At 37.8% G+C, this 15,678-nt stretch overlaps 2 protein-coding genes across 2 annotated transcripts in view; one reads left to right on the top strand and one right to left on the bottom strand.

Annotated features, from left to right (window-relative positions):
- LOC117429271 (zinc finger SWIM domain-containing protein 7-like) overlaps positions 1-15,678 on the top strand; it is a 32,129-nt gene that overhangs the window by 14,021 nt on the left and 2,430 nt on the right. The window lies entirely within an intron of this gene.
- LOC117964224 (adenosine receptor A2b-like) lies at positions 174-14,933 on the bottom strand. The gene is made up of 3 exons (XM_034907048.2): positions 14,721-14,933; positions 13,698-14,227; positions 174-5,234 (listed from the first exon to the last, which is right to left on the bottom strand). Exons 2-3 carry the CDS (start codon positions 14,030-14,032, stop codon positions 4,526-4,528), a joined length of 1,044 nt encoding a protein of 347 aa, XP_034762939.2. The 5' UTR covers positions 14,033-14,227; positions 14,721-14,933; the 3' UTR covers positions 174-4,525.

Below are 15,678 nucleotides of genomic sequence, written 5' to 3'. Positions count from 1 at the left end.
TACATGAGGGAATGTAAGGCTGGCAGGGATGGGGTTAAATCTGTCCCTGCCAGCAATCACAGGTGTGGCCATTCCCCCAGTTTGGTAATTGATGCTAATTGGGGTGTGGCCACATGTAGAAAAGGAAGCAAAATCATTTGTTTGGAGTTTTTTTTTTTTTTTTTTGGGGGGGGGGGGGGGGGGTGAGTGTGCTCTGATTTTTGTATTGTTTATCAACGTGCTAGCGAAGGCTAATGCCCAGCCTACGCATAGTTATTCTTTTGTTTAAACCTTTTATTTTAGACCTTGTGCGCGCTTAAAACTGCAGCTTTCTGTCTCGGGGTCTAATTACCCTGTCTAAGCTACCCTGTCACAGTCCTCCACACTGATCTTGGCTTCTGTGATCTGTCTCTGGAGTGATATCAGTTAAAATGTCTGCAAAGGAAATGCATTTTTGGATAACTGATCAAGATAACGCTCAGAAGCCAAACTACACAAAGAAATTAAATCTTTGCAGTTTCTGTTTTTACTGTACTTCTATTAGGCCATATAAAATACTTTCCTGCCGGACGGGTCATTTGCAGTTCACCTGTACATTTACTGAATGGCATTCATTAAAAAAAAAAATTAAATTAAATTAAAATGTTACATGCAGGTATTTTCTATAATGAATCGGACAACATTTTTAATAAATTAACTTATTCATTAACATCATCGTAACGTCAATGCTCCATAGTGTACTATAACTGCAGAACTTGTTCTGTACAAGAAGAATGAAGAACACCTACTGTATGTACATGTAAAACATGCATTGTGGTGCTCACAATGTTTGGTGGAGTTTGACTTTTTATAAACATAACAAAGTCATTAAAGATGAGGGATCCAGTTTAGGTAGGAGTACAGCTCGGTCCGTGGCTTGTATTTCCATAAAAGTCAATAAAAATATAATTGCCTGACTTGCCCATATTAAACATTTAAAATACACCTATCAAGTAAACATGGAATTTACCTGACTTATAAGGGGATTTTTCACAAATAAACCGTTTCTTTTTGTGGTTATAGTCCAGTCTGATCTTAATCGTATAGAAGAGGATACTGTAGGTGGGATTGCTAATAAAATAATCTCAGTGCGTGCAAGTCTCCATAAAACGGTGGCAGTATTTAGATCAGCCACTGTATCAGATCATTAAATTAGGGTCCTGTGTGTTCAGAAAAGCTGCATACAATTAGAAACACAAACGTGTAGACATCTTGCTGAACACGATGCAACAATTCCTAGTATTTGAATATATTTCTTGATGCTGCTTCAGTTTTGGAATAGTTGTTATTCCATTAGTGGTATGCTGTGCCTTAAACACATTCCCCAAACCCTTTCTCTTCTGTTTTAATACCAACCAGTAACTGACCAAACTAGGTGTGGTAAGATCTCTGCCCCTGTGTTGTTAACGGTCACCACACTTGGGTATAAATGAGAATGACATCACTTCATTAGCAACACAAATAACATTACTATTATTATTGGGAAACAACAATAGGCACAAAATTGACATACATTTCCTTAACTGAACTAGAGAGACTAAAGTAAAGAAGTGTTCAGAATAGAGACACCCCAGCAAGCAAACAGGTAAGACAATGTATCCGAAAGGGAAGCTGCAGCTTTCCAGAGAAGAACGGATAATAACAGCTCCAAGTGATTCGTAGTTACAAGCCTGACAGTGCATCCCTAGGCGAATGTTGCCATTTGCGGGCCACGATATTTTGTTTTATTTTTCCTTAGATTGGACCAATGTACCATAATTTACAGCTGTGTAATCATGGCTATACATATATAGTATAAATACATTTTTTTAACAAAACTGTATATGGTGCAATATTGTAGTTTTCAGAATATACTTATTTTTGTAATTGAATCAAAAGATCCTTTTGAAAACCTACTGAATTTCAGACTTAAGTAGAAAAAGTAGCCTTTGTTTTTTTTCTTTTTTCTGTCCTTGAATGACTGCCTACTGTATGTATCCTGGTGAAGTTCAATATCAGTAAAGCCTGGCAGGGCCAGTTCTGAGCCTGCAACCAGACCCAAACATACCCCTCAAAATACAGCTGGGCTGACACATTTAGCAGCTATTGCCTTGAGCTTCCAATGCAGTGACAGACACAGCTGTGCAGCTCATAATACTGCACTGTCTAAAACACAAGCCTATAGCTATTGACAATATTGTATTGTCTTCAACAGCTCCCTGAGATCTAAGACTGAAGCGGGTGAAAACTCAAACTGTCATTTGCACAGGAAAAATTTCTGTCTAGCACGATATTCACCAATCTCACAAAGTGTAATTTACTGGTCTGTATTTGCATACAGCTATAGGGAATAGTAATAATGTTATTTAATGTTTATTGTAATGTTGAAAGTGATTAAATCTGCAGTAGCTGTGCGTCCTCACTGGTGTCTTTTCACAATAATATTTACACACTAAACAAATGTGGGTGCTGTATTTATGACACGTGTATTGGTTTCGACTAGTTCAATTAATACAGGACGTATCTCTGGCTTTCTGGTTTCCTGACAGTTGGTTCTTAAATAGATACCGTTTTATAAAGTTGTGAAGTATTTCTCAAAGATGACAAAGTAAGCCCAACACCTCCATTTATATTGTTGACACAGTTGCCAAACGGAAGTTAATAGGTTCATTTGTAAATCCCTTTTTGTTCTGGTTATATTTATATCAGAAATGACATTTCAATTCACAGATCAGGTCTGTTTTCTACACAAAGCTACCAGACCATATTGGACAGCAGAGGGGTGTGTTTCAAACAGGAGTGTGGAAAATAGAGCACTTTCCCATCTACTGAAAAGCATGTGTCTTGCGCAGATTGGATTGACGTGTCTGTACTGCTACACTAGCGTAGAGTAAGAGAAATATATTGAAATATAAATCGCATTTATTCGAAATAAAGTATATGAATCTTCGTGGTACAACTGTTAAGTGGTACAATGGTAAATCATTAAAAAAAACATCTTGTATACTCTTGCATATCTCGCTGAATTACTGGCTTTAGGGTGCTGAATAATGGGGTTATAATTAAGTATTCTGGTCAGATGTAATGAAAGCTGAAGGACTGCAGATCTTGGCAGAACTCAATTTTGTGACCACAAGGCAGCCGTGGTTATTGTCTTATTGGCTACACAGGCGATCATTCCACCATTGCAATATGAGAAAGGCTTGAATTTAGTACATAACCTGAAATTAAATGTTAACCTATAAAACAGTTGATCTTTCACGCATTTTAACAGGTTGTGATGCTTTTTACTTTTGCTATAACTGGAATTTTCAGCTGCAGCATCTAAGTTTACAGCAACTGTTTAGTCGCTCAATTCTGGAAGCTGTACAGTTTATGTTTTTAGGTATTTATTTATGTGTTAGGTTTTTTTACTGGAAGGACTTACAGTAATAAGGCAGTGTCAAAAGGTTTTCTAAGTGCACGATTTAAGATAATGAAAGATAATGATGCATTTGGAATTTAAATGGCACTACTGCAGTGATTCCATCAAATCTTACCCCGAATCATTCCAAGAAATCTTACTGTCTTACATTCTTATAAGAAGATAAAGGATATCATCATCTGGACTCTAAAGTACTAAAGTAAATAATACAAGTTTTAAAATATTCAATCCCCAATTGTTTTTAACACATTATTTTAATTTCTTTTTTTTTTTTTTTTTAATGGACCGTACCTTACTAGTTTTGTAGGCACTTCATGTAAAACATTTGGGAGGAAAAACAAAAAAACGTGATACCATTTTTGCTTTTTGTTTAGATTTTTATTTTGCTTTCATGAGCAACAGAAGAGCTGGTAGATGATATCCATATCTTAGTGCTGCTGCAAGTGATGCCAGGACTGTGTCTGTATTGTTTAGTTTGGGCTCCAAAGAGGGAGGAAGTGCTGTCTGATAAAGAATAGTGCCCAGAAGAATGTAGTAAACCAACACAACGGAATCATATTTTGGTATACAATTGAACATGGTTATGGGATACTGCAGCTTTAACTAGCCACAGATCAGCAGCCACACTGAATATATCTGGCATTAGACACTGAAGAATAGGGGAAGGCAGCCAGGGTTTCCATTCGAATTGAACCATTAGGTCCCATTGGAAATAATGGGTGTTGAAACGTTTAAAGCTCAGAGTAAAAACAGATGCCTTTAATTAACCAGACGGACAATTTGATAGTGTTGGGTTGGCAGAATGAACATTGAACGAATTAGACTGGGCAAACCACCAGCTTCCATACCACTGACTCTCTGAATCTGGGGGTAGATTATGTAAAGGAGACTACATGCAGTTGTCATGAGAGAAAAGTCTTCCTCGTCTCCACGGGTCTGTGCTGTGTTTTTCAGACTTCAGAAAAAAAAACTAAAACCCATCAGTAAAAGGCATTATGCTCGTCACATTATTTCAAAACGACACCTGATGTCTGCCTTTTCTCCTGTAAACATTTAGCGACAACACACGGAACGATGTTACGAGTTTTTAGTTGTCACGGTTTACTACAGTAACAGAACCGTCGTGTTTCTCTCAATCCCGTCTCTGTTGTATGTACTGCCATTGGTGCTCTTGTACACTTTGTCCTTTTGGCAGAGAATGTGCTTGTAAATGATCTTGCGGAAGGTGTTGTGGAAATCACGGATCCTGTAGGCGTATATGATGGGGTTCACCACAGAGTTGGCGTGGGAGAAGATGATGGCTGTGTACATCACCAATTCCGGCTTCGTATTGACAAAGTCTTTATAAAACAGGGTGAGGCAGTTTAAAATGTGGACAGGAAGCCAGCAGAGGGCAAACAGGCCCACAATGATGGATAAGGACTTGGCAGCGTTGATTTCTTTTTGGAGCCGTCTGCGCGAGTGGTCCCCATTGATGCACTTGAGCTCGATCTGCCTCAGCTGCTTGCGGGCCACCATGAAGATCTTGATGTAGATCCCCAGCATTATGAGCAGAGGCAGCAAGACGCAGCCCAAGAAGTTAAAGTAGACCATGTAGCTCATGTCTACCACCTTCTCGAAGAGGCACTGGACATGGCAGCTGACGTTGCTGTGGGACGACTCGTTTCTGTGGGTCTGGTTTATGGTGTTGGAGTAGCACTCCTCGTCTTTCTTATTCCAGCCCAGGAACGGGATCAGGCCAATCACGAAGGAAAGAATCCACAAGACGGCGATGATTTCCCTGGCCCGCTTCCCGGTTACCAGCTCCTTGTACCTGCAGAAGTGAAAACAAAAATATATATGAGTATATGTATTGCCATACGAAGCAGGTTTAATAACCAACATAAGTGCTATACTTTCAGTAAAACAGTAAAACTGGACTGTATATCCAAGATCGAGCTTAAATCCTTCTGTTGGAGCACTGAGGAAGTTTGACACAACTAGAAAGTTGTGGGCACAAAGGCATGTGTTCCCTAGCCTAAATGCATCTACATTTCTATGTATTTAGAACTGCTACAAGAGGCATCCTCTTTCTGCTATATTCAACAGATCTCAATTCCTGTTGCGAACAGCCTCGTCGCTCCTATAAATGCTAACATGAAAAGTAATGTTCGGATTGCACAAGTAGTGTTTAGAGCAGGCACAGTGCCGTAGCAGCGCCCTGCAGATAAGATGTACTTTCAGCTGAAGTTATGTATGTTGTTTTGACTTGAAAAGTGAAACAAAAAAAACCCAGTTAATGTAACCACAGGTTTCCATTAAGCTGTTGCAGATAATCAATTTTATTTTACATCAGGGTTTCAGGTTTAATCATGCAGTCGCTGTATGTAAGCGCGGTATACTTTCCAAATGTGAAGAGAGGGTAATTTTCTTGGATTTTGGGTTGGAGGTATTATGTATCCTATTATGAAGTTTCAAATCAATCTAAAACCCTTAATGACAGACTCTGTGGCAGTAACAGTAGCACATGCTAGATGTATTAACTGGCAGCTTGGAGGGGGTCTTGCATGGAAGTAGTTTTTCTTAAGTAGATAAATACGAAGGCTTGCAGGTTAATTTCACCTCCGGAGCCCTGGATTAGAATGGCTAAACGGTAAATGATGCAATGCAAGATGAATCTGCTATGCAGATGGAGTTTGGTATGTTATTACTGAATATCAGCTAACCATTGATGTGAATGGACTGTGTCTGTCTTATCTAGAAATCTGAAACATTTCTCTCAAGGATTTCTTTATATGTTGGCTAACCATCAGTTCATTGTGAATAAGGCTAAAGATATTTGGTTTTACTGCTGCTCACAGATGGCAGTGCTGTGCACTGCTATAGAGATTATACAGTAATATTGTTTTATCAAGCAGATGCCAGTGTAATCTGTGAATTACACAATACAAACTGAACTGAAACAAACTGGCATACTTGGAAGGACTCTAAACTACTTTATCACAATAAATGCAACTTAGGATCTCATTGTACTTATTTATTTATTTATTTATTTATTTATTTATTTATTTATTTCTAAAAGTAAAAGCAAGGCTACTGTGGTACCCCTGCTCTGATATTCATTAGCAGCTGGCTTGGACATTAAATACTCCCCAGTCTTTGCAGCTGTACATCCAGCATATACTTTTACTTACAAGCCTTCAGATGAGCTTTAAAGACAATCTCTGTTTTTTTTAGGACAATGGTTTGTTTGTCTAGTCTATCTGTCTTACTGTGTATGAGTATCAATCTGTTTAACTGGCTTCCTTTCTGCAGTTCATGAAAGCCTCAACACAAACAATTGAAACCACTGTAGATATTGGATTTCAAAAGTTTTTTTTCATTTTTTCTTTGTTACAATCATTTAAATACAGTTCATGTAAATGATAAAAAGTCACTGTGATCTCATTAGTGTAAACTGTATGTATGCCTTGGCCAAACCCCATCCTTGATAACCTACATCTTCAATCACACAGAACAGAAAAAGGGCCATTGCTCAAAATACCTGGACAACTGTCAGCTCCCGCCCATTGCTCAGTGCATGTGGGGTCATGACCCTCATCAGGTTTACTGCATGGGGTGTGCTTGACTAATGCCTGGCTAGCTATTTCCAACCCTGATTTATTTTTTCAATTTTTACAATAACGACACACAGCCCGTGTGACAGGTTAACAATTTTACCTTCTTAATAAACAGTGATGTTCAGTCTGTGAGCTCACCTCTTTTTTTGTGGTTTTTGCTTCCTGTTGATAAGACAGTGTGTTGGTTCTACTTTATGCAGTTCTGTGTAAAGGAAAGCCTATGTTTTCCCAGAATAGCCCATCTGAGCTGCTGTACCATACACTGCAATTGTAAGAACTGTGTACACCATCTGCAAAGCAAGAGTACTGTAACAAAAATGATACTGTACTTAAAGCTGGCACACATGGATTGAGGCATACATTTCAAAATATGTCGCAATTTGTATATCTGAATTTGGCAAATTAATACATTCCATTTTAGTTGGATACCAAGGTCGGGGGAACATGGAAAAAATAGACTGCTACTGGTGTAATCGCTCCTCTGATTAGGATAATAAAGGCTGCATGTACAGTATTTATGTATGAATTAATTTATTTGTCAGTATTTGCTATTCCAAGCTACCCTGCATGCAAGAATTGGTCAGTTCTGTGTTTTTAAGAATAAATCATTCAGCTGCAGTACCTGGCAACCTAACTGTTGGCCAGAGAGTATCTGGCCAGCTGCTACTGTACTTGTCTGTACAGGGTCTCTCTCTTTTTCATCAGTTTCACAATGCAAGAAGAAAGCACATCTCCAGGTTTTTGATGTCTGGAGAAAAAGTCTAATGAAAAGCCCCTGTGTTTGAGGCACCTCGGGAAAGTGACAGCCTATTGCTGGCCCGTACTGTGCGCTGGCAAAGCCACAAAACAAGTGGTGGCATAGGCAGGAAATAATTGACTAAGAAAATACTGAGAAAAGATGTATAGAAGAGATTTTTTTCCCCCACTAAATCACTGTTAAGTTAATAGGTTTGAAGATTCTTTTATTTTCCGACTGACACCGAGCATGTGTTAATTCTACCCACATATAGTTATTGCGTCACATGTGTGCTGATAATAGTTTGCACTTATGTGATTAACTGTCTGAGCCCAGAAGCAACGGTTAATGAAAATAAGATTTTTTAAACCCACAGCCATTAAACTATTACATTTGAGTTTGTGCGAGTTGTGCAGTATAGTAAATTATACAGTAGTCTACAGAAGGTATTTTTCTTGTATGTGGTATTCATGCATATAACTGGATGGAACAAAGGCAAATTAAGTAAAAGCCTTAACTAGTGTTCAAAACTATGGTATGTACTGGTACCCAGTTCTTTTCAGCAGGCCAGACTGCTTCAATGCATCTGTTAATGTCCACACAGTGATGGATGAGTAAATGGTATCGGATCATGTTCTGCTGTTAAAGTATCACTCTGAGAAGGGTGCATTTTACCAAATACCCCCCCCCCCAAAAAAAAAAACCCCAAGGTATATGTAGTGTCTGAAGTCTGACATTTGTTAATGGCTGTCATTTTGGGTACTGGTAACACTGTCTGTAAACCCTTTTCAATTTGTACTCAGACATCAAGCTCTTGCAGCAGAAGGCTGCTCTCCCACAACACAAGTTTCTATGGTGATGTCGCAGTTGAGTTGCAGTCCGACAGTTCACCGTTGGCGGGTATGGCTATTTAATGAACCAGTCCGGTTCTTTCAGTAGCTGATGAATGGAATTAACAGATTAATAATGGCATGACAACAACACACTGGCATGCCGCCTCACACTCCTCAATAATCCCCATTTACAGCCCTACTGTTCTCCTGTTTCCGCTGGGAACGTCAGTCTTGGCAGCAGGTTCATAAACCAAACCTCAGCCATTAAACGCACAGAGACGGAATGTGTTGGTCACGGTCGCAATGCATTCAGGTAACAACTGGATGTGTAACACAACATCACGATACTAGGCATATCTCCTGCTGGATAGCTTGTCATTATTTAATTTAAAAAAAAGTAATGAAAAGACTTTTCAAATTGCCAAATCTACATACAAAGTATTTCTTTTGTTTTTAAACAACAACAAAAAAAATCACTTTCCATTTCAAGCAGATCCACTTGTAATGAAATGCTTATACTACAACCAGAAACCTCTCTAATATTCCCCACCAGTACATTTCTTTTTACTGCTCTACTCATACATAACACACATTAAATATGAAACACAAAGTGGCATGATATTCATGGGGGGGATTCACGATCTTAGGCTGACTGCACACTAAGCAGAAAGATGGAGGATTTGCCTGTTGCTGCATTTTATGTCCTGTGAACTTCCATATTATGCAACAATACCAAGTTGCACAAGTTAGAAAGCTGCATGATGGTGCTTTTAAAACCAAAACAATATACAAAGTATGGCTCCTAGGAGCAAGTCAGCAGCAGCACTGCTGCGGGCAATACTTATAAATGTCTGTACATTTACCACAGGTCGATTTTGTGTAGAAGTGAAGATGGACTGCGTACCAAAAGTGTTACTTTAATGTCAGTTCTGTCAAAGGACTTTAAGGACTGAGCTTTAAAAGAGCAGAATAGAGCCGATCCGTGTTTATAGACAGTTGCACCAAATCTCTAGTTGCAGGGTGGCAGAAGAATTGTGGGACACTTTAACCTAACAGTAGTTGAATGCATGAGTGCAAATGCGACACCCGAGGGGCTGTGATGTTTATAGATGTGCATGACTAGTTCGGAAACTTGAAAGCCTTTCTAATAGATAAAAACAAAAATCCCTTTTCTAAAATAGCTCTGCATGTAAGAACATGCGTTTTGAGTTTAAGCACACCACTCATAGATAAGCTTGTGCGCTAATGGACATGATTATACAATTAGTTATGCAATGCATTCAAGGTTTGGCTTGGAAAGATACAAGAATACACTAAATGTACTCTTTATCTGCAAGCATCCTCTTACTAACATATCGTCAGACTGGGTATCTTCCAGCCTTTGAGTTAACTGAGACCTGGACAACGATGCTGATTAATGCGAATACCTTTAGCACGGTTTCTGTGCGTGCACTGCTTTCTCATAAAATAGTGGTTACCTAAAATAGCCCTCCACCTCCATACAGTACCTTACAGGCTAAAATGAGTCACAGCATAATTTATTATAGAACTATGCATCTTTGAATACTAATGACCTGCACCTGCACGTCCAACAAACCGTTTTAAACCATTTTCCATCAGTGACTAAGGGAAAGAAAGGGACAGCCCTTTCTTTACTGACTACTGTGGGGCACAACCACTAAAACCACCATACACTATGCTGCAATTAGTCAAACCTGCCTTTCCAGTATACTCGGGAGGTTTAATATGAGTCTACAGCAATGGGACTCACTGCAGAAGACAGATGATCTGAATAAACTGTGTAATTCAAACAGTGCTCCCATACCAAATGTATTTAAAACCATACTGTTCAAGAATAAGCAAAGCAAATAAATAATACACTAATGTACTATACTCAAATAATGAAGTGGCTGAGTTAGGAGCGTGGTTGAAAATATTTAGTAGTAGTTAACCAAACTTTAGCACTAACTGGCTTTTTAGTGTAGGAATCTCCAGGGAGAACATAACTTAAGTTCAAATGCAGAAAATTGCACGCTGCTTGTTTGACATTGACACTTATCTGATGCTCCTAGTTGCATGCAGTAAATCACATATCGTGCATAATGAGCTTCAGATACTTATGATTCGCAAGCTTGTTCGTACCAATCCTAGTGACATTTTAATATCCCTGATTTGTGATTAGTGTGGGAATGTGATCTATAGCATTCACGATACGTAAACATTTGGTTGTTCTGGGAAGTGAACATTTTTAGGATATCCATTCCAGATGTGATTCACTGTCAGCCTGGTCTGCTTAGACTTGAATAATTGTGCACACGTGTGTAAATGGCAGACTTTTTAATTAAACCCTTCTAGTTTTTCCATGCAAATCTTTGTTTTGGCCCTTGTGTAAAAGAAAAATCATGATCCTTTCGGTGGAGTCTCAAAACACTGCACAAATATAGCACAGGTGTTGTTTCAGTGTTTTGCTATACTAATCCAACAGATGTAGCTCTGCTGTCTCTCATAACATAAGCCGAGGTTATAAACCCTTCATGATATGTAAACAGGAGTTGGGCTGAATGGTGGGCCTCTAATACCATTGTGAAATTCACAAAAGAAATAATGAACCCATCATGTGTATTTGCATAAAATTATACGGGGGAATAAAATGTCATGCGAGATCATGAGCATCAACTCACGATACCAGAAGAAACAATTTAAGGTTTGACATTAGCGTTTTAACTGGCTGAAAGATATTTTGTGTGCTCATCATGAGGTACAAAATATCTTAATAAAAATAAATAAATTAGGGATGGTAAATTCTGTTTCATTTCTAAACGGCGACACTTTAAGGTTTAATGTGTTTAAACTTTGACATGTTTGGGAATCTTTTTAACCAATCAAAAAAGCCATCATGAGACAATTCTGTTAGAGGTCTGTGATATATAACATAATACAATATTATGTGTATGAGACAACTGTGTAATGGAATATAGAACATGTGCAAACCTATGTGTGCACAAAACAGAAACTTTTCAACAAAAAAACATCCTAACCCAAGCAATGATTCTTAAAGTTCCAATAATCATTTAGTAAGCGATCCTTAATTTTCTTAGAAATGGGAAGCGCTCAGACTGGTACCTGTGGTTTTTAGAGCTGTTCAAAATGGAGATAAGAAAGGTGTCCTTCTCTTAGTCTATAAAAACTAGCATTTCTGCAACCTATGTAAGACACCAGAAGACCAGAATCTTCATAACCATTAGATCCAAACTAAACAGCGCCAAAACATCTGCATTTACTCATAGATCAGTAGTTAAAATATTCATTACATTACTGTAAATGACATCCGACAAAGGCGACGTTGCAACAGAAGACGGAATGGTGTATTTTGCCACAGCTTAGCGGTTTTCATGGCTTAAGAGCGTGTTGCATTAATGAAAAACCCAGCCACACAAATCAACTGTCTTACTTACAACCAGTTTAACCAGAGTGGTATAGTAATTGTACAGTGTTCAATACTGTAATAGCTACTATCATTGTGGTGTTTTTACCAACCAACAGCAGTGATTATGAATGCTGTTTTTTATTATTATTATTTGTGTTCCTCTCTACTAAAGTTACATTTAACAGACCCCAGTTAGCAGGTATTACCGAAGGTAGCATTTGGAAGTCCAAGATTAGTGTGAATTGGAGTCTGCGAAACAGCCCTAAAAATACATTAACAAAGCCAGTGTTTGTACAGTAAAAGTTTTAGTAATGATAAAGTGAACAGGTCACTATTCACCAAATCTTGTATTTCATCTGAATCATTCTTTTTTTTAAACTAACCAGTCCCAAGTCATACAGTAAACGATCTTCAAATAGAAATATCTCAAATACTGGGTAAATACATGACTATGAGTATAATGAAAATATGGCAATAGAAGAGAAGTTTAGTAAACCATGTTAAACTGTGCATCTCTTAGTAGCAAAACTATTCAAATTGCTTTATAATGCTGCGTGTGCATTTGTATCAGGTCACATCCCTAAAATATTGTACTTGAAAAGGACTATTCACTGAGCTTAATAATTTGTTTTTATTGATTTTAAAAAGTTCAAATGCAAAAAACTAAATAAACGTGTAAAGATAAAAAATGTAAATTAAATAGAAATAATAATTCTAGTAATAATTAAAAATCAAAAGCACAAAGCAGAAAGAGGAAATTGAAATGAAAACCGAGTGAAATGAGTCGCATGCAAATCACAAATAATAAAAAAAAAAAACCTAAGCTGGATAAAATTAAGGGTCGTGCTTGTTTTGACTACAGCTACTGTAATGACAGAGAGCTATTAGTACGTGAAAATAATTACTGTCTTCAAAAAACAAAGACCTAACGCCAGTAGCAACCTAAAACTACAGGCTCGACTTCATACAGTAACAATAGTTGATGAATTACTAGAAATAATCACTATTAATGATCCATTCTATATACAAGAGCTACATACAGTGCTGTTATATACAGAGAAGGTGCGCGTTGACCATTTATAGAGATAACAAAGAGCGTAATCACAATTAGGTTTTGAACCCAGCTACACACGTAAGGTAACTTCCTTTTTGTTACAGGTATTCAGATCGGGGTCTGTATTTCTGTGTTTGAACGGAAAGCCTTATATAAGAAAACCACCTAAGTAAATGCAAGGATGCTGCTATACAGTGTCACAAAAGCTGTAGATAGTTTTTCTGAGACTTCCATGGCTTCCTTTCTAGTTCGAGTTAGTTAATGACGTACCTATAAGAATGGCATAACCATATACAAATCTAAATCATCTTGGCTAGATGAAGAAACAGGATTGTGGAAGCTAAACGCATTTACAGCTTTGGAAAATGTTTTTTGTCATCATAATATTTTAAAACCAGTAGTTAAACATCTCAAATTCTTTTTTTTTTATTATTATTACTTGTTTTGTAACATTACTGGTGTTTTTTGTTGCTTAGTGGGTAGTTTCACTGAAGTAAAACATATTTAGATCTGAAGCCAAATCTCTGCACATAATATACATTTAAATAAATCGTTTTCAATTCTAGTATGAGCATCAGCCTTTTCTTAAACATTTTAAGAATGCGAAGGTCAAGTTCAGTAACCTACCTGAGTGGGATTTTGACGGCCAGGTACCTGTCAACAGCGACAGCCAACAGGCTAAAGATTGAACTTTGGGTCAGAACCAGCACAAAACAGGCTAAAAACAGACAGCCGTGGAAGTCAGTATTGAATCCAATGCTAATTGTTATGGCAAAGGGGATGGCAAGAAACCCAACCAGAATATCCGCCACTGCCAGTGATACCAAAAAGTAGTTAGTTGCGTTTTTAAGTGTAGTGTTGATGGCCACAGCCCAGCACACCAAGACATTGCCAATGATGGCAAGAACGGCAATAATTAACTCAATAGTTATGTAAGCCGCATTCATTTCAAAGTGGTGCATGCCAGATATGAATCTTCTTAAAAATGGGATCCCGTCGGGTGAAAAATAAAACCCATGCTGTATCTTGTATCTGATGTTGTGTTGCTAGACTTCGTATCCTGTGGAAAAAACACAGGCGGAAACCCCGAAGGTTCTCATTCTATCCACAGGGAACATTCTGCTGTGCTAGAAGGACCAGCAATGCCCAAGCGTCATCTGTGAGAAAGAAAGCAACGGAACATTAGAGTGTAATATCTTAAGGCACGTGTACCCACTTTGTGACAAGGAAACTAATGAAAAACAAAGCAGCAAACGCGGAAATTAATACATTTTGTTCATGCTGTCAGAAAATACAAAGGTGTACAACGAAGAATGTTAGGAGCGCTTAACTCTTAGCAATCTGCAAATAATTCTTGCTGCTGCAAGACTGTATGTAGATATACATACTTTGATTTAGCTACTGAAGGACAAGTTTGCAGCAGACTTGTTACCTGCCCTCAAAGAGATAGTGCGAGTTATACATGCATCCGTTTTCATGTCATGCACGCTGTACAATCGGGTATCCTCAGAATAACATTACGCTTTCATTGCGCTTTTAGTTCATAAGTAACACCGAACGACTTTAGAATACTTCTCAACCACTGTATTGTATGATAGTCTGAATATAAGTACTTTGTTGAAATTTTGAGGCAGATGTGTATATACTCACTTTTATCCTAGAGATCCAACTGTTGCTCTGAATCTGCATACACCACGGAGTCTTGTCTAGCCGGTGATCCTGCTGTGTGCCAGTAGTTGTCTCACTATTTATCACGTCTGCACTTGGTTTAAAGCAAGGCGTCAAATATTCCCTAAAACGACATAACCCCGCCCCTTCTGTTTTTAGTACCGTATTTTTCTGATTACCACACAAAGAAGCAGATGATTTACATACAGTATTATTATTTAAAACCACAACTCTCACTCTCTCTCTCTCTCTCTCTCTCTCTCTCTCTCTCTCTCTCTCTCTCTCTCTCTCGCTCTCTCTGAAATAGCTACACGTCATAATTTAATTAAAAAAGCTTATCTTTGCATAGATGCATAGTACAGTGTATTACCTCCAAATATATTTATATCATGGTCAGATAACTCTTTCATGGTATTTGATATAATCAATCATGGTGAATTGGATTTAAATTGCTTTTCTTTTTTAATTTAAATGATAGGATAGCTCACTGTGGCTGTTTGCAAGCTCAGAGTTACACACATTCTTTTAAACTGCATTTCTTTTTTTTTTTTTTATTGGCTCAGCCATGCAATGGTAATCAGTGATAGTCAATGAGTCTGAATAGTAACATTAATGGTAGTGAACATCTGGCCTTAGTGAATCAATAGCCCTTTCCAATTGAATTTACAATCCCACTTGCTAATTTATTGAGTTGGCTTATAATGTACAGTAGTTTGAAGAAAAAAAAAAGTTAATGCTGAAAAAAAAAAAAAAAAAACCCACGGTAATATAACTTGCAGAATGCCTGATTACAGTTCTTGTTCTTTGCACTATAGCAGCAGGGATACAGGGAACTGGTATTTTATTAAAACTTAATATCACAGTTCAACAACACTGGGGTTTGAGGTCAGCAATGGTGTCTTTGGGCTGTAAGGTTGTGTGAGTTAATCCCCTGACAATA

This window comes from Acipenser ruthenus, chromosome 24, assembly GCF_902713425.1.
Source record: "Acipenser ruthenus chromosome 24, fAciRut3.2 maternal haplotype, whole genome shotgun sequence".
Lineage (NCBI taxonomy): Eukaryota > Metazoa > Chordata > Actinopteri > Acipenseriformes > Acipenseridae > Acipenser > Acipenser ruthenus.
Note: the sequence above shows the minus strand (reverse complement) of the source record. Positions and strands in the feature narration are given on the sequence as shown.

What these genes read in the sequence shown, in the direction of transcription:
- LOC117964224 (XM_034907048.2), bottom strand. Translation starts at nt 14,032, where the DNA reads ATGCACCACTTTGAAATGAATGCGGCTTACATAACTATTGAGTTAATT. An exon ending in GCCGTCAAAATCCCACTCAG is followed by an intron (nt 5,235 to 13,697) that starts GTAGGTTACTGA and finishes TCACTTCTGCAG; the next exon opens with GTACAAGGAGCTGGTAACCG.